The sequence below is a fragment of the Anolis carolinensis genome, chromosome 5 (assembly GCF_035594765.1).
Source record: "Anolis carolinensis isolate JA03-04 chromosome 5, rAnoCar3.1.pri, whole genome shotgun sequence".
Lineage (NCBI taxonomy): Eukaryota > Metazoa > Chordata > Lepidosauria > Squamata > Dactyloidae > Anolis > Anolis carolinensis.
In genome coordinates, this window is record NC_085845.1 from 19129119 (window position 1) to 19147560 (window position 18442).

Genomic DNA, 18442 nt, shown 5'->3' on the forward strand with positions numbered 1-18442 from the left:
CTCCAGAGCTGCCCAGACTCCCCAAGCCCCTTGCCCTGAGGGGGCTTCGGAACAAATCATTGTTGATTAGTTGTTTATGCCCCCACAATGCCATTAATTTCTCAGCATACTCGCCTCACCATGGCTGGCTCTGAAAAAGGATCCTTCAGAACTAGAAATTTGGAGCTGATCAGCTTTCTGGAGAAGAGATAGAAAAAGTGGCTAGTGGGGTGGGACCAGTAGCAGATGATCTCTGTAGGAGAAAAATTAATCTTATAATATTCATTGGTGAAGTCAGTTCATGTACATCTCCTAAGCTGGCCAGTGGGAAATCTTGAGCCACCATTGGCATGGAGGCAACTTCCTAATCCACTAAGCTCAGTCCCAATACACAACAAGAGCAGGCACTGCCAGCCCAGAGGATGCCACAATCAATGTACCTTTTGGGGGCTCTGCTCTCCTATCCTGTCCTCCTTACATAATCGCTGTTCTATCCCTTACTGATCCAACATAATCCTGCCTGCTAGCATCACAACTTACAGCATTTGCCTCCTCTTCTGGGGCTTGTCCTACATCTTAGGGCCTCAAAAACATAGGCCCTGAGTTTACACCCTCTGGTCCAGTCCTAGTAATGCCATTGGACCAGAGCAGTCCTTACAGGTGTCTGCCCAGCCGCTGCTGGAAGGCCTTCAGCTTAGATCCCATAGCAGCAAGTCTGGCAGAAGTGCATTAGAGGAGGCATGATGCATTACCCCAATGGCCTACTCAGTCCAGTATTCTGTTGACACCTAGTCAACAAGTTGCTTATTGAGAAGTTACAAGCAGGAAAATTAGCACAACTGAACCTTCTCTCTTGTGTTCTCTGGACAGAAACACAGAGGGAGAATGCCTTGAGTACAAGGGTTTATATCTATCTTGCCTAAAAGACACTGATAGTTCCATCTACCAGAACTATTAGTTTCTTTTTAAAGTTGTCCAAGGTGGTGACCATTATCTGTCTTGTAGCAAATCTCACAATTAAACTTTGATTTGTGTGAAGACATCCTTCTTCTTATCACTCCTGAATCTCCCAACATTCTGCTTCCATAGATTACCATTAGTTCTTCCATACTATGGTCAGTTTTATACATCCGGGCTGTGGCGCAGGCTGGTGAGCAGCCTGCTGCAATAAATCACTCTGACCATGAGGTCATGAGTTCGAGGCCAGCCCGTGGAGGGGTGAGCACCCGTCAATTAAAAAATTAAAAAATAGCCCTGCTCGTTGCTGACCTAGCAACCCGAAAGATAGTTGCATCTATCAAGTCGGAAATAAGGTACCACTTATAAAGTGGGGAGGCAAATTTAACTAATTTACGACATTGGAATGAGGAAGTGCTGTCACAGTAGAAGATGAAGCAGCTGCTCCCCCCTGTGGCCAGAATCGAACATCCCCTCAGGAGAAGGTTAAATTGCCTCTGCGTCTGTCTCTGTCTCGGTTCTATGTGTATATGGGCATTGAATGTTAGCCCTATATGTATATAATGTGATCCACCCTGAGTCCCCTTCGGGGTGAGAAGGGCGGAATATAAATACTGCAAATAAATAAATAAATAAATAAATAAAGCTTCTCCTTATGTACTATTTGAGAAGCTGAGCAGCTGCAAATGTATGCATAGGGGAGCTGACCCGAACCCATAATCTTTTTTACAGAGGAAATTTTGTTGAGTATTTGAGTATAGTTCAAAATATGTGTCCCTTCCATCATGAAATAACAGTAACAAAAATTAAGCATTCAAAGAGTGCCATAGGAACCCTTAAAGTGATTTGGTGAGAAGTAGTCTAGGTAATATAGTAAATCTCCTAGGATTTGCTTCCAAGACCCCCATGAATTCTATAATCTGTGAATGCTCAAGTCCCATTATGTACAATGACATAATTAAATGGCAAAATCAAGGTTTGGGTGGGGGGTTGGATTTTTTAGGGAATATTTTCAAATTGTGGATGCAGAACCTGTGGATACAGAGGGCTGACTGAATAACATTCAACCTACACTCTAGTTACCACCCTATGCCACTCAGTGAGCAGAAAGAAAGCACAGTTATATAACCTGCAGCTGTTAAGTCTGAGCTTTAAATAAAGATGTTAATTACTGAAAACATACACAGTAGCTTTCAACACCCCTCCTGTGACAACCAGATCTAAGTACAGGTTTTCCAAACCCCTCGTCCAAGGAAGATTATTGGGTTTCATCTGAGCATTATGTTCTTGTTCAACAGTGTGGGAAATGGCACCCAAGAATCTAATTTTTCTCAGGTCTCATTTGATTGCTCAGGTGAAGCTGTTATGAGATTATAATCATTGAGGGTGGAGGAACTGTGTTGCCCTTATTTGAGCCACTGGTAGAAAGCCTGGTTAGGATTTTTCCATTAGGCTTCAAAGTGTGTCTATTCTATATGATAATGTAAAATGCTCCTGTCTGAAGTGTAGGTCAAAAGTATGCATCAATTATTTTGTTATTATTGACAATTCTCTGCATTCTTTCAGTTTGTCTCACTTAACAGTGAAGCATGTGACTATCTCTGACTGTTTCTATTTGCAATGTTATGCATTTTCATTTGCGTTAATTAACTTGATCTAATAAAAGTGGGGCTATTCAGACCAGGGATGTGGCATAAGCCCTCTTAGCCCCCTCTCCCCTCAAAAAAAGTGGAACTCTGATTAATACTCCAAGAAATTATTGAAAAAAATCCATCTGGGATATAATGCAGTCAGTAAACCAGAAAATTCTGCAAGGTAGATCTTTGCATTTTTCAAGGTAGTTTCTTAGTTTGCCACCTTTGGAGAGTTGAGGGCATTCAAGATAGTCATTTTCATTCCAATCAACAGGTTGTGATAGCTCACTTCATCAAGAGTGGCAGGTGAGAGAGTGGAGATGAATGTTTCATTAAAGAAAATTATTGGCATAGAAGGGGATGGTGGGGAGAGGAAGCAATTTTTTTTCTCATAGGGTGCCCATTTCCTCTATTGTGGTCATGCTAAGTTATATTTGCTGCTAGAAGATATATTTAAAACATGCATTATGTATGAAAAACTATCAGGCAAGAAACACTGACTCGCTGACAACACTGACAAGCTGGAACAGGTTCAGAGAAGGGCAACAATAATGATAGGAGTTATGGAGAACAAAACATACAAGGAGTGGTTGAAGGACTTGGGCTTGTTTAGTTTATTTAGTTTAGAAATTATTAAGGATGACATGACTGAACTCTTTAAATACCTCAAGAGCTATCACTTCAAAGAAAGAGCAAGTATGTTCACTGTTGCCCCAGAAGGTAGGACCAGTTCTCATGGTTTTAAGCCATAGGATGGGAGATTTCAATTGAACATTAGAAGGAACTTCTTGATAATAAGAGCAGTTTAGCAATGGAAGCATTGCCTAGAGAGGTGATGGGATGTTCTTCTCTGGACAACTTTTAAAAGATGATGGATGGTTACCTGCTTTTGTGTGTGTGTGTCAGGAGTGACTTGAGAAACTGAAAGTCGCCTCTGGTTGCATCTGGTCTGAGAGAATTGGCCATCTGGGGATGCTTGAACTTTGGTCTCCTCAAGCAATATTTTCAAGCTGTGCCTTGTGATGGCACCTGAAGTCAAGTCACAATGGGGTAGTGTTTTCTGTTGTTAATCATGAGTCATGGTGAGGGGGGCTCAGAGTGAACCTTGCAACAGAAAGGGAGATAATGATACATACTAGGTAGTGTTACTAGCCTTCAAAACGGAGAGGAATTCAGTGCCTTTAATAATTATATAGAAGAGAGAATTTTAGAAGGTGTTGCTTATCATTTAATAACTAGCATGGAAGAGGATCTTCTTGCTAGCTCTTGAGGATATGGAATTTCCTTCCATCGTAGGCTAAGTTGTCTCTATCTCTCTTTCCTTCACTGGAAGGTAAACCCCCTTTTGTTTAAACAGGTATTTGATGATTAATTAGCTATGTGGTGAGATCAGTTGGCTGAAACCCAAGTTATTCCAGATCTGTGATAAAGGAAATGGACAATGACAGAGGGACAAATGTTTGCAGCTGTTGCAGAACAAAGTGTCAGGGCCTCAAATCCTGGTTAAAACAAGTATTAATTTCCCCTGTTAGTCATGTAGCACAATCTGTTTTGGAGAACATGCGTCTATGTTCTTGGCATGCATTCATCAGAAGTGGTACCTTAGTCAGAACTAAATTTTCAGGCTTTTAAAAAAAGGTATTTCCCATATGTGTGTGTGTTTTTTGTCTTTTCCAGAACAAAACATTTAAAACAAAGCTCATTTGAAACAAAGCTCATTGTGGGACCAGTGGTGAGTGAGAGGGCTCTCTTAACACACTAACACATATTTTGGAACAGAAATAGCTACAACTTTATGGATTATTAGCTGCAGAGGTATGGCATAAGACAGCCCAATTGTCAACTAATGAAAAGAGGCTGTTAGGAATTGTGGGAGTTGAAGACCAAAACACGTGGAGTGCCCAAGTTTGCTATAGACGATGGCTGGCTAATAGAAAGCACTGCAACTTAGAGAATAAGGGCCACCCTGCATTAGGGGGCTGCTGAGCCCAGAAAATGTAACAGTTGATGTTATTATAGACAAAGGACCTCCTATGGGAAAAAACAAGTGCCAACATAATCTTTTAAATATATGAGGCAAGAAACACCGATTGCTGACAACACAACACAAATATAGTTGTATTCAACACAAATATAGTTGAATACAAAGGGATTTATACCAAGGTCCATTTCACATCACACAGATATAGCACTATGATTGCACTTTGATTGCCATGGTTCCAGCCTACAGATACCTGGGATTTGTAGTTTAAATAGAGACATTTAGAATTCCTTGACTGTGAACTGTAGTGCTTCTTTAAACTATGAACCTCTGGATTCCATAACCTGAAGCTATGGCAATTAAAGTGGAATCAAACTGCTGGAACTGTGTAGTGTAACTGGGTATAAAACTTTCAGGAGTTAAATTCTTTTCATCTTAATCTTCAAGACATTTATGAATTTTGGAAAAAATCTTATTTCAGACCCAGCTAAAATGACATTTCCCCCCATCCCTACCAAGTGCATATTTTCATGTATATGAGGGTTTAGGATGTGTTTTAATACACAAACTGTCGGGATTATGTGGAATAGGTATGAAATGAGAAATTCTATATTGAGATGATCAAACTCTTTTTTAGGCTGGAGCAAATTTTTCGTTAGTTCGTTAAATTCGTTTAAAATTCGTTTCGTAATTAATTTTGAATTGATATTGAAACATCTGCTCACTGCCTTACAAATGTTACGAATTTGAATAATAAAAGTACCTTTTTTTCGTTTGTTTCTGATGTCTTCGGATCGCCCCCCCCCCCCCCCACCACACCGGCTCAGTAGAAGCCTTCCGCGAAGCAGGAAGAGAAGAGAGAAGAGCCATGCCTGCCTGCGCTTGGCCTCCCTGCCTCGCCCTGGAGCCGCGGTTTGGTTTTGCTTCTTCAGCCAGGCTTAAAGGGGAATACCAAAACCACTGGCTTGCCTTCCTAAACGGAATCCTTAGAGCCAGAGGATATCCCTTTAAGAGATATCTCCACTGAGGAGATCTCCCGGAAAGGATTCTGGCACCAGCTCAATTGCAACAGATTCAGTGCCATGTCATGTGAGCTGTAGTTTTACAAAGTCCCTAGCCTTCCCTGCAGAAGAGAGCCAGTACCATGCCAAACTACAACTCCCAGTTTTCTGTCAAATTGTTTTGGATTTCAACTCCTACAATTCCTAACTCCAGACATGGGCAAAGTTTGCCCTTGCCTGGTATAGAAGCATTCTATTCTTCTCCAGACATGCCAACAGTATTAAGTGATAAAATCTTGGGCATTTTTTCCTTTAATGCTAAAAGTTCATAGGTTGTTCAGCAACAGCCTACTGGCTGGGTTGCTATGAGTTTTCCGGGCTCTATGGCCATGTGCCAGAAGCATTCTCTCCTGACGTTTCACCCACATCTGTGGCAGACATACTCAGAGGTTTTGACGTCTGTGCGAAGCTAGGCAAGTGGGGTTTATATCTGTGGAAGGTCCAGGGTGGGAGAAAGAACTCTTGTCTGTGGGAGGCAAGTGTGAATGTTGCAATTGGTCACCTTGATTAGCATTGAATAGCCTTGCAGCTTCAAAGCCTGGCTGCTTCCTACCTGGGGGAATCCTTTGTTGGGAGGTATTAGCTGGCCCTGATTGTTTCCTGTCTGGAATTCCCATTTTCTGGGTGTTGTTCTTTTACTGTCCTGATTTTAGCTTTTCTGTAGCTAAAAAATGCATATAAAATTGATTCTATAGGGAGGATAAATGATTGGATTTCAACTCCTACAGCTTAGCTTTCTCTGCCAATAATGGTACCATACCAAACTAAAGCTCCCAAGATTCTGTAGCAGTGAGCCATCTTGGATATTGTAAGGGATTTATTATTATTATTATTATTATTATTATTATTATTATTATTATTATTATTAGACCTTGCTCCCAGGAAGGTGCCTTCGCTGTGGCTCCCAACTTATCTATCTACCTTTCCACATATTCTCCACATTGTGTGTATGTGTATGTATATTATATATACATGAGCCCCGATGGCGAAGTGTGTTAAAGCACTGAGCTGCTGAACTTGCAGACCGAAAGGTCCCAGGTTCAAATCCCGGGAGCAGAGTGAGTGCCCGCTGTTAGCTCCAGCTTCTGCCAACCTAGCAGCTTGAAAACATGCCAATGTGAGTAGATCAATAGGTACCGCTCTGGCGCGAAGGTAATGGCACTCCATGTAGTCATGCCGGCCACATGACCTTGGAGGTGTCTATGGACAACACTGGCTCTTGGGCTTAGAAAAGGAGATGAGCACCAACCCCCAGAGTCAGACATGACTGAACTTAACGTCAAGGGATACCTTTACCTTTACCTATATACACACACACACACACACACACACATATGCAGGGACTATATACAGTATATATCACACACACACCAATTTAACAAAGTTTCAGCCACAAAAACAAAGTTTCTGAAGTAGAACAATGACTTTCACAGTAAAGACAACCCAATTTAACAGGAAATAAGACTTTCAAACCAGGAACAGATTTCTGCAATTATTAAAAAATGGTTTATTATAAAAGCTATGAAAATTCGCCAAAAATCAGAGGATAAGGGAAACGTTCCAAATTTTGGTGAGCTATCAGTGTTAAATGTGTTCTACCACTGTACCAAGTTTGAAGAAGATCACTCAAAAAATGAGGGCGGGAGAGTCCTGTAAAATCTCCCCTCGTGCTATTTTTTTTGGCCACTGCGCATGCGCGTCCGCCATTAACGAATTAATTTTGAAACTAACGAATTTTCGTTAATTTTGATTTTTTTGGGGGGCAAAATTCGGAAATGACTTCAGAAACGAAACGCTGGCGCCCCCTACTTTTGAAACGAGTTTAGAATCAATTTTTTCATGGATCGCTCAAGCCTACTCTTTTTCAAGAGAATATAAAGTTGGAAACACTTGTGTTGGGCAAGGTTGCCATCTGCTGGTTCATAACAGAATCATGAACCTTCCTCGCACACATTCCCTACAGTGTGCCCTCTTACTATTGTTATTTGAATGCTTTTCTCTTATGCCTTTAATAGTAGTTCAACACATGGGAATTAAACTAGATAAAAAAAATTCTACCAATTACATTTAGAAAATGTGACAGCTTGAAAAATTTTGTGGCAGTTTTAAAGCTACTGGTGTATTGTAGCTGTTGTGTATTTATGTGTCTTAAAGGCATTTTAGGATTATGACAATCCTAAAATTAATTTGTTATGGGATTTCATTGGCAAGACTTGTTCAGAGGGGTTTTGCTTTAGCCATTCTCTGAGACTGAGAGAGTGTAAATTGTCCAAAGTCACCCAGTGGGTTTCCATGGTCACATGAGGGTCTAAAAGGCCTGTTCTACAAGACCATAGTCTAATAATAATAAACTTTATTTTTATATCCCGCCCCATCTCCCCGAAGGGACTCGGGGCGGCTTACAACAGGGACAAGCCTGAAAACAACAACACAAGACATTTGACCAAAAACATTCCAACGATTCACAAAATAAATAATAAGGGTGTTGTGTGGTTTCTGGGATGTATGGCTATGTTCTAGCAGCATTTTATCCTGAAGATCTGAAGCTACAGGTGCGGGCAAAACATCAGGAGAAAATGCTGCTAGAACACGGCCATACAGCCTAGAAACCACTCAACACCCCAGTGATTCCAGCCATGAAAGCCTTCAACAATTCATAGTCTAATACTCCATTGCACCATTCTGGCTCACATTTTAGATATACTTTCTTTTAATCTAGAGGTGCAGACCTTGATTATTTTATCTTCACAGCTCTCACTGTTAGCCCAAGCTTCTGCCAACCTAGCTGTTCGAAAACATGCAAATGTGAGTAGATCAATAGGTACTGGCAGGAAAGTAACGGTGCTCCATGCAGCATGCCGGCCACATGACCTTGGAGGTGTCTATGGACAATGCCGGCTTTTAGGCTTAGAAATGGAGATGAACACCAACCCCCCAGAGTCGGACACAACTAGACTTAATATCAGGGGAAAACCTTTACCTTTACCCTTGAATCTGAATTTTTGCATTTGTCAAAGCTCTAATTTTTTTTTTAAAAAAAGTATAACCCTGAACCCTGAAGTCTTCCAACTACTGTATGTATAGGCTTAGTATTTGTTTGGGGAAAGTAGTGTCATACTTGTGTATATCGGAGTCAGCTTGAAGGCACACAAAAACAGCAGCAACAATATGGAGACAAAGGAAAAGCAATAAACTAAGGAAAAATAGATATGTTATATAAAGAGCACATCTCACTTACGTATACATATACATATGCTTGTACCTATCTGCCTTTGAATGGAATTTTACCTTAGATTTTAAGGATTCATTTGTTTCACCATTCAAATTCTTTTGCTTGCTGAATTTTCTGAGCATAGCACCTCCATTCAGTTAACATTTTGCTGCAAAACCTGGGTTGCAGTGTTTTATTCCACCACACAAACAAAAAGAAAGCTGTGTGTTGAAGATAGTCCTTCTTTCCACCCTGCCTCGCAGATACAGAAGGGAACCTAGCCCAATCCAGAGCATTTGCTCTTGGCCAAAGAAAAACTGGCAAACGATGTCCTCATTTCATATGCATAAATCTTCACATGACTGGCACAGCGATGGGGAAAATGAACAGAAGGGAGGCGTCTTGCCAGGTTCAGCCAGGGTGGTCCAAAGAATGCCATGCTGAGAATGGCTGCTCCAAAACACATCAGTGTATAACCAATTAGTGCTTGGGCTGCCAACTGCACCATATGCACAGAAGATACAGAAGTCTAGCCAACCTCTTAAGCCAATAGATGACACTCCCTTTGGATTCCATTACCGTTGCCAAGGCACCTAATACTCTCTTGTTAATGAATGTTCAATGTATTTCATTTGTCTCCTTCTGCAAGGATGCTACTGTCTTTTATGGGCTGTAATTCTTCCATGCCTTGCTTGCTTCTCCACATTATCATTACTAACCATCAGGACAGGCTCTGGAGGATAATGAAATCAAGGCATTTGCCAAGATCACAAGACTGCTGCTCCAAAAAACATCAGTGTCATTGTATAACTGATGAGGGTTTGTGCTGCCAACTTTGACATATGTTTAGAAGTCTAGCCAACCTGAAGAACCTGCCATTGCATCAGAGCTACCATTTTTGTATATCACAGAGCTGAAAGATAGACAACGCAAGCTGCCTGCCCTCCTACTTCCAGGATAGAGTATCAGACTGGGGTGAAAAACATGGGTTGCTATCCATGCTCAGCCACTTAACTCATGGAGTCATCTTCTCCATAGGATTATTTTGAAGACACAATGGTGATGATGGGTCAATTGCAATACTAGATTTTGGAAATGTCCTCTTTTGAGGGACATGTTATGATGTGCAGAATAGGACACGGAAACAGGATAAAGTAGCCATATGGCAAAATGTGTGTAAAACTGCAGTGGAATGGAAATAAACAGTTATATCTCAATTACAGGAGGTCTATTGAAACCAATGGGACATATAAATAGTGACCAATAGCCCCATTTATTTAATATTGGGACTAATACCAGATTTAGTAGAGAGTAGATCTTTATCTAGAATAGTCTAGCAAAACTTTTAAATTTATTTGACTATGTGCTCTTTTTTGCTTCTTTCCCCCTAAAAATTCCAAAGGAGAGAATATTATTTCAAACAAAAGAAATAAGCTACTGTGTATGAGAAGAATTTGTCTACTTCAGTGAGGGAACTTTGTCTTAAATACAAATCCAATGGAGCCATCATTAAACATCATTATCATCTCATCTTCAGTTCAAAAGGGAGCTTGAATTGCTTCTTTTTAATATCTTTACACTGCAACGAAGACTAATATCTAATCAGGTCTGCAGCTTTATTGCAGGAAAAGAACCTTAAATAAAGTTTCATCTGAAATGTCACTATATTAAAAATGATTGTCCCTCTGTAAATTCCCCTGAGCTTTTGTTTCTATGTGTGTGTGTACGTGCGCGCACATTTATTCTCTCTATCACATGCACAGTTTGTAAAAATGTGCCTTCAAGTTGCTTTCATAGGATTTTGTGGACAAGGGATACTTGGAAATGATTCTGCTGGTTCCTTCCTCTGAAATGTAACCTATAGCACTTGGTATGCATTGGTGGTCTTCCATCCAAGTACTAACTAGGATTGGCCCTTCTTAGCTTTCAATATCAACAATCATCTGGTTATTTTAGGGTATTATCCTCAGAAAAAGGGTCGCAGAAGGAAGAAAGGACAGCAAAGAAATTCAGCAAGAAATATCTTGCATTTCAAATTCATTCTTCAATGGATAAGTAGCAAGATGTTCAGAAAGTAAAAGTCTTACAGAGGAATCTTTGCCTCCCAGAGGCAAATGAAAATGATAAATTGAATGGAAATACTCTGGAGCCCACTAGCACACACCTGATACCTATCACATGCAGTACCTGCTGTATATCAGGGTCATCACATGGTGATCCAGTATTTTCTTGACTAGACAGTCTCCTTCTCATTACTGCAAGAGAATAGAAAGGAAAATGGCTTCATTAGGGTGCAGTTACTGATATATGAATGGACCTGTCTTCCTTGGTCAGGCAATTACTTCTTTTTGTAGTTTTGGGGATCAGAAACAGCAAATCAGTGAATGCTAATCATTGCCCAGGTCACCAGAAGTCATGTAAAGAATATTTAGGAGATACAAACTAGATCTTTGCTATCCCCACATTTCTGCAACACTTTATGATTTTTTATAAAGGGATTGAAAGAACAGTTACAATTGTTTGTTTCCAGGGGTCTATTTACACTCCATAATTACATAACTATAATTCCACTTTAATCATTGTGGTTCTATCCTATGGATTCCTGAAACTGGTCATGTGGTGAGACATGAGGACACTCTTGCTGATAATCCTGAATCCACCTTCCTAAACTACAAATCACAGGAGAAGAAAAATCTCTCCAGATTATCTTAACTGACAAGTGACACCTGAAACAAAATGTATGCCTATGACTCTAGAATTGGATGGTTCTGTAACATCTGTATCCAGTGGTTGCATTATTATATAGAGAAGCCAGTGAAATGACATTGAGACCAGTGCACATGGGACCAATACAGAATGAGGTCAATGTGTATCAGTCCCATTGTGCCACCTAGGGAATGCCAATGGGCACTAGGACTCTGTTTCCAGAGTCTTGTAATGCATTTTCACAATACACTAGCAGGGTTTCTACATACTTCTGCTACATATTTAAGTGTTAAGCTGTATAGTGTATATCATGATGGATAATTCCAGCAAACATTTTTGGTGGCAAACCAATCAAGATAATTCTTCCTTTCTTTTATTCACACAGGAACTGGTGTGCCTATGTTCACACAAGACTCCAGCCCACCATCGTAGTTGACAATGTACAAAGCTATGCATCAGGCAGATCCAAGCAATGCAGTTGGATAACAGGACCTTGTGGATCAAGGTATGTAATGTACTTTAGATTGCATAGCTGTATGTTAATGATGACTGCTTAAATGAATGAAAAAGAGCATGTAGAAAGCCCTATAACATCCCAAAAAGTCTGAATCCTTCTCCAATATTCTTTCCTTGTTTTATAAATCACAATATCACTATTTAATTTACTGGGGGAGAGGAACTGTATAGAGATATCATTGTGAGTTCAAGCAGTTGGCAACTTCCCTGGCACCATTATTCTTACATAGCAGGATTCCTGAAAAAAAGGAAACAGAAATATATAGACGTACTTGTAGTCGTGGCCAAACAAAGAAGTCTTCTGACTGCTATGCAAGACAAGTGATGCCAATCAGTAAAACCTATAATGCTCAGATGCAATGTGGATCAGGTACCACTTCCTTGAAATATTTTTACTTGGCTTGAAATTGTAACTTTGCTTTGGGAATTGAAGCAATGGTTTCTTTTTTTTATGACAAGGGTATAACAAAGGTATATTTCTTTTTAAAATGCAACAAGTGGACATGCAGCTTTTAAAATGGCGTATTGAGCAACACAGACACTTTAAAAGTTACCTTTAAATGAAATTTTAATATTTATAATTTATAAATGAATTTTGAGAAATGGTTTTCAAGTTTAACACTTTTTTTCTATCAATCCTGAGGGTGTTTTTTATTTTTTGTTTTAAAGAAAGAAACAAGTAACTGAATGAATAATGCAGTGGGCCCTTGGTCTCCATTGGGGTTTTGGTTCGAGGACCTCTAATGGGTACCAGCTGGCCCTCTGTGTCCATGGACTCTGTATCCTAGAGTCAATCATTCTCAGTTTGAAAATACTTTTAAAAAAAGGCAAGTCTGTTTTTTGTTATTTGATATAACCATTTTACTAGGGCATTGTATATAATCAGTAGGCTTGTGCATAGAATCAGGTTGGTCAGTTCCCTTCAGCCAAACTGACTTGTTCGTCTTGTTCTGGTGGCCGTAATGACAAGGGCTCAGCCTCCATGTTTTTTCACCCAAAATGGCCACGTGGTTGCCGGGTGTGGCTTTTTCTCTCCCTTAACCCCATTGCTGAAACCCAGACTCCCTTTAACACAAGAAAGGAAAGGGTCCCAGGAAGGGTGCTTCTTTAACACTGTTGCTCAAACCCAGACTCCCTTGAAAGGAAGAAAGAAAAAGATCCCAAGAATTGAAAAGGGAGTCTTGTAAGTTCTCCATTGCCACCAATTGGCTGGATTTTCCTGGATCTTTCAGCTACCTAGCTGTAAACTGATATTTCCATTAGCCAATTTTCAGGAAGCCCCTGAAAACAAATCTGGGTGCCCAATGAAATTTGGATACCAAAAATGGATCACCCTCCAGCCGAATTGCACAAGCCTAATAATGAGTCTTGAGCATCACTGTGTGTGGTTGCCCCAAAACCAAACTCTAGTGAATACCAAGGGCCCACTGTACATCTATCTGTTTCCTCTTCTCTCTCTCTGTCCATATTTATACACATACAAACACTTTGTGAGAGAAAAAATGTTTTTGAGAAAGAAATGCATTTAAAAATACTTTTTAAACATACTTAGATGGGAATTTTCATACATGTCATGTGTGAGAATGACATGGCATGGGAATAAAAATATTTGTCCATCCCTACTAATGTGTTGGTGTGCAGTAACTTTATGTCTTCAAAAGTAGAGATTGTTTAATCATGTTTCACAATTATTTGAAGCACAGAAGCTTTGATCTAATACATAGCCAAATTTCAAGAGATAAACGCTGTTATCTTCACTTTAAATTCTATGGTAGCATGGTCAGATTTGTCAAAGACAGCCAAACCTGTCCATTCAGCTTACTATTTTCCACTAGGTGGCATGTTTGCATACCTATAAGACACAGCCCTTCTCCTCTTGTAAAACTCAAAACCTTTTCAATTTCCAAGTCTCTTTTGCTCTGGGTGAGATTAAGCGAAGAAATTTGATTCCAGAGCCAATTGGTATTTGAAATGTGCAAAGATTTGTTTCCTGGAACTTCTTCCTCTATAAGTCAGGCCAGGTTGGAGTATTAGGGTTAGCTACAATTTTAATTAAAAGAGAGCTTAGAGTACAATAGATCACCAAACTCGGCAGTGCTTTGTGCAATGTATTGTTACTGAACTGAATTTCTGTTAAAGGTTTTTAAATAGTGAGAAAGAAAGACCTGAAATACTTTTATGGTGAAGGACGTCACAGGTAGCATGCTATTTTTGCTCATTCAATAATATACTGCAGCAATTTTTTTTTCAGAACAAGAATAGTAATATCAAGGTAAACATTGAATTAATTGAGTTATTTTTTGCTCCAGAAGTATCTCAAAATAGGAAAACTATCATCCACATCATATTCTTATATAGTTGGCAGTCCACATTTGCAGCTTTAATTTTTCCTATTTGATTATTTGTGGATTTGATTAGTATGTTCCCTCCAGGTATCTTTAATCTTCCACTGTGACTCTATATTCAATTTCTGCAAGAGTCACACTAAAAGACCTATACATTCCTAGAGAGAATATGTAAAAAGGTGTTTTTTATTTTGTTTTCCAACTATGATAAACGTTGAGGGCTTACCATATATGTTGCATCATGATTTCACCTTACTTTAATGTGAATAATTTGAATTCTTTAAAAATTGTGTCAAATCCTCTATTATGCATTTACATATAGCTAGCTACATAGCAGAGGAATCAAGAAATTTGGTTTGTGAACTATGAAGCTGCAATGCACATTGGAGTTCCCTACTTGGTGATCTGGTGTACAGTTGGTTCTGTTGTGTATTGGTCCAAATGTATATCACTCACTTTGCTCTGTTCCCTATGTAGTAATGTTAAAGAAACATTTTACCAGATACCAACATTGTGGAACTGTTTAATTCTAATTCCCACAGATGTAAGTTTCCAGCAAAGTTTGGGACATTGGCCAGAATTCAGTCTCATGACCAAAGTTAAGAATGTGGCAACATTGCTTTTGCTTTTCTTTCTTACTGCAACTCCCAGATATGCCTAACTAGGTAGGCAATAAACAGGTTAGCTGAATGATTTGGGGAACTGTTGCCTAAAGGGTAATGTTTCAAGATTCTGTTCCTCTTAACCTCACATTATATACAGTTCTGATCCAATTGCACTCCAGAATCAGAACTTGGAAAGCCAATATATGCATTGTACATACTAACTAGTACCTGATTGTATAAACCGTTTTAAACACCTCTGTCAAACATGTAAATTTTGTACCAAATATGCATTCACTGTTATTGCTTCACTGTGGCTGCATCTACACTGTAGAATTGGTGCAGTTTGATACCACTTTCATTGACACAGCGCAATGCAGAGAAGTCTAAAAACCTTGCAAAACTTCAACTCCCAGGATTCCATAGCCTTGAGCCATCTGCACACAGCCTGTGACATCCAGAGTCATTTTGAACAGGCATCATTAATAAGAAGTAAGACTAGAAAGTTGCAAACTGTTGAAATCCATGTTGACAACTGAATGTCTTTCACTCTGCCAGTCGAAGAAAGTTTTTGGACAGGTTTGTGTAAAAGCTTTGAGTGGATGTGAATATTCTGAAATCAAGTTTCAAGCTCTTCATGACACATATTTACAGATATTCATAGTCATGCTGAATCTAGAGGCATGAGTCAAGCTACTTAGAAATAAATATTTACCCAGAGCAGTAAACTGTCATGTACTCTACTGCTGCTATGTTGAGAATAAAAATTCAACCAGAAACCTCAACTGCAAAGTCTCCAAATAATGATGTTTTACAAGATTTGTTTTTCAAGTTTAAGTATCATTTTCTCTTCGTGAGTTTTAATGAGATTTTTACCATAAGTCAGAAAGGATTTGAAAGCATGTGACAACAATATTTTGTAAAACATTGGCTTCTAGTATTTACAAATTCTGGATTTCAGTTTGGTTTCTATAGTTTTTGTCCTTTCCTATGTAAGTCTATTTAGGAACTAAGATCAGCCTCGCTTTGGATCATTCTATTCTTCCAAGTGAGGTGCATTTCTATTGTGGCATGGCATCCTATCTTTAAAATCCTCTCTGTAGAGAACTACTTTGTTTTATTCCAAGAACCAATTAAAATCAATTTTACTTGACCAGGTCCTTTAATATGCAGATAGCATTTTTGAAGTTTTCCACTCATATTTTATTTTACTTCTCTGTTTTGTATTGTCACCTCTTATAAATTGTAAAGTACAATAATCTGAGTGCATAAACTTTTGCTGGAGAGAAACCAATTACTATTTTAAACAAATAAATAATATGAATGTCCCCTCGACCACCATTTAATTTCTGCTGTGCACCTGAAGTCTTTATTTTCACTAGCTTTGACATGAGGGTATTCTGTAAAAAGCATTCGCTTGTGGTCTTTCACAGGATGCAATCAATAGACTTCAAAAATAATCCCTCTGTGGCCTATTACTGATGTATCATCCTGTATCATGTCCATTCATCTGAGACAGACCCCTGCTAACATTTGCTTTCCAAATCACCTTGCAGCTCCCAGTCAAGGACTCAACAAGCTTACCGGATCAAACATATGATAGTGACATCACTGGAATGGAAGTGCTGTCCTGGATATAGCGGTGGAACGTGCCAGCCCAAAGGTATGGAAAATGATGAAGAGATTAACCCCTTCTGATGAACAATCTAATCTGGCTCAAACTTCTGCAAGAAGAAAATGGTGTGTGTCTGTGCCGGAATGGGAGAAACCATCTGTGGCAGATAGGCATGGAAGTCTTTTCAAATGAGAGTTAGGCAGACATCAGGCTTATAAAATATACTTTACTCTAACTAGGTAGGGCCCCTAAGGTCCACCAACCAGTCATGCAAATATGTGTCTAAGGAAGACAAATAGAGAATGGAAGAACAAGGAAATTCTGAGCACATGCTACCATGTTCTCTTTTCCATGGTAATAGATTCCATGTTATTTTCAGGCAAGAGGTTAAACTCAGATGGAGTTTTATTGAGGAGCTAGAATAAAGCAGCAACAGTAGTATACGTGTGTTTTGACATGGGTAGAAGATTTCTCAGGCCCCATCTACAGTGCCATATAATTCCGTTTCAGAATGCAGATGAACTACATTATACTGAATTATATGGCAGTGTAGACTCATATAAGGATCCCCTGGTGGGGGAGCAGATTAAACTGCTGAGCTGCTCAATTTACTGACTGACAGGTCAGTGGTTCAAATCCAGAGAGCAGGGTGAGCTCCTGCTGTTAGCCCCAGCGTCTGCCAACCTAGCAGTTCGAAAACATATAAATGTGAGTAGATCAATAGGTACGGCTCTGGCGGGAAGGTAATGGCTCTCCATGCAGTCATGCCGGCCACATGACCTTGGAGGTGTCTACAATGTCGGCTCTTTGCATTATATGAATCTACAATGACTGTTATAATGCAGTAGAAACTGGATTATATGGCAGCGTGGAAGAGGCCTCAGAGACAATGGCAATCACATCAGAGATGACATTTATTAGTAGTTCACAAAGGGAGGCATGGTAAGCCCCAGCCCTTCAGATCTCAATTAAAAAACAGGACAAAGAAAACAACCTAAAATGGCTTCAAAACACTATCTCAATCCCTTGTTCAGACATACATACTCCAGAAATCCCACCTGCCCCCACTGTCCCTCAACCTAGGACACAACACAGGGAAATGAGCATAGAGGGTTGGTTTTGATTTGATTATCGGCTGAAAACCTGACAGTGCAGCCCACACAGGAGCAGAAAATTGTTTCAAAAACTGTCTCTCCTCAATTCCAAATTCCCTGTTGTCAAGGAGCAGCAGGGAGTAGAGAGTGAAAGCAGCTGACAATGTTAGGTAGCAAGTTAGGAGCTAAATATAAGCAGATAAATAAAATCTTTCTGAAGCAGATATTGGCCTGGTTGCTGAATATGCCAGCTTCCAAGTCAGTGGTTATTGAAGGCGTAATCTCCAGTTCTATGGTATCTGTCGTCTTTCCTCTCAAACTCCAACTGACCTCTTCTCTGGAGCCCTGGTGAATTGCAAAGCTTCAGTGAAGCAGTGAAGAAAGAGGTCCTTATCACCTCTAATATGCCTATGTTTTGGGAGCTGAAGTTGAAGTAATGCCAGTACAGTAGAGCCTCACTTATCCAAAATAAAAGGGTTGGCAGAATGTTGGATAAGCAAAAATGTTGGATAATAAGAAGAGATTAAAGAAAAGCCTATTAAACATCAAATTACGTTATGGTTTTATAAATTAAGCACCAAAACATCATGTTTTACAATAAATCGACAGAAAAAGCAGTCCAAAACATGGTAACGTTATGTAGTAATTACTGTATTTATGAATTTAGCACCAAAACATCGCAATATATTGAAAACATCGACTACAAAAACATTGGCTACTAACAAATTCACTACAAATAAA

General features: G+C 39.5%; 1 protein-coding gene across 3 annotated transcripts in view; it reads left to right on the forward strand.

Moving 5' to 3' along the window:
• mmrn1 (multimerin 1) overlaps positions 1 to 18442 on the forward strand; it is a 99479-nt gene that overhangs the window by 28908 nt on the left and 52129 nt on the right. For all 3 annotated transcript variants that reach the window (XM_062981980.1, XM_008111048.3, XM_008111049.3), the window contains exons 2-3: positions 11915 to 12034; positions 16549 to 16655. In XM_062981980.1, the coding sequence (XP_062838050.1) occupies positions 16589 to 16655 (67 nt within the window). In that variant the 5' untranslated portion in view covers positions 11915 to 12034; positions 16549 to 16588. The remainder of the gene's footprint in view (positions 1 to 11914; positions 12035 to 16548; positions 16656 to 18442) is intronic.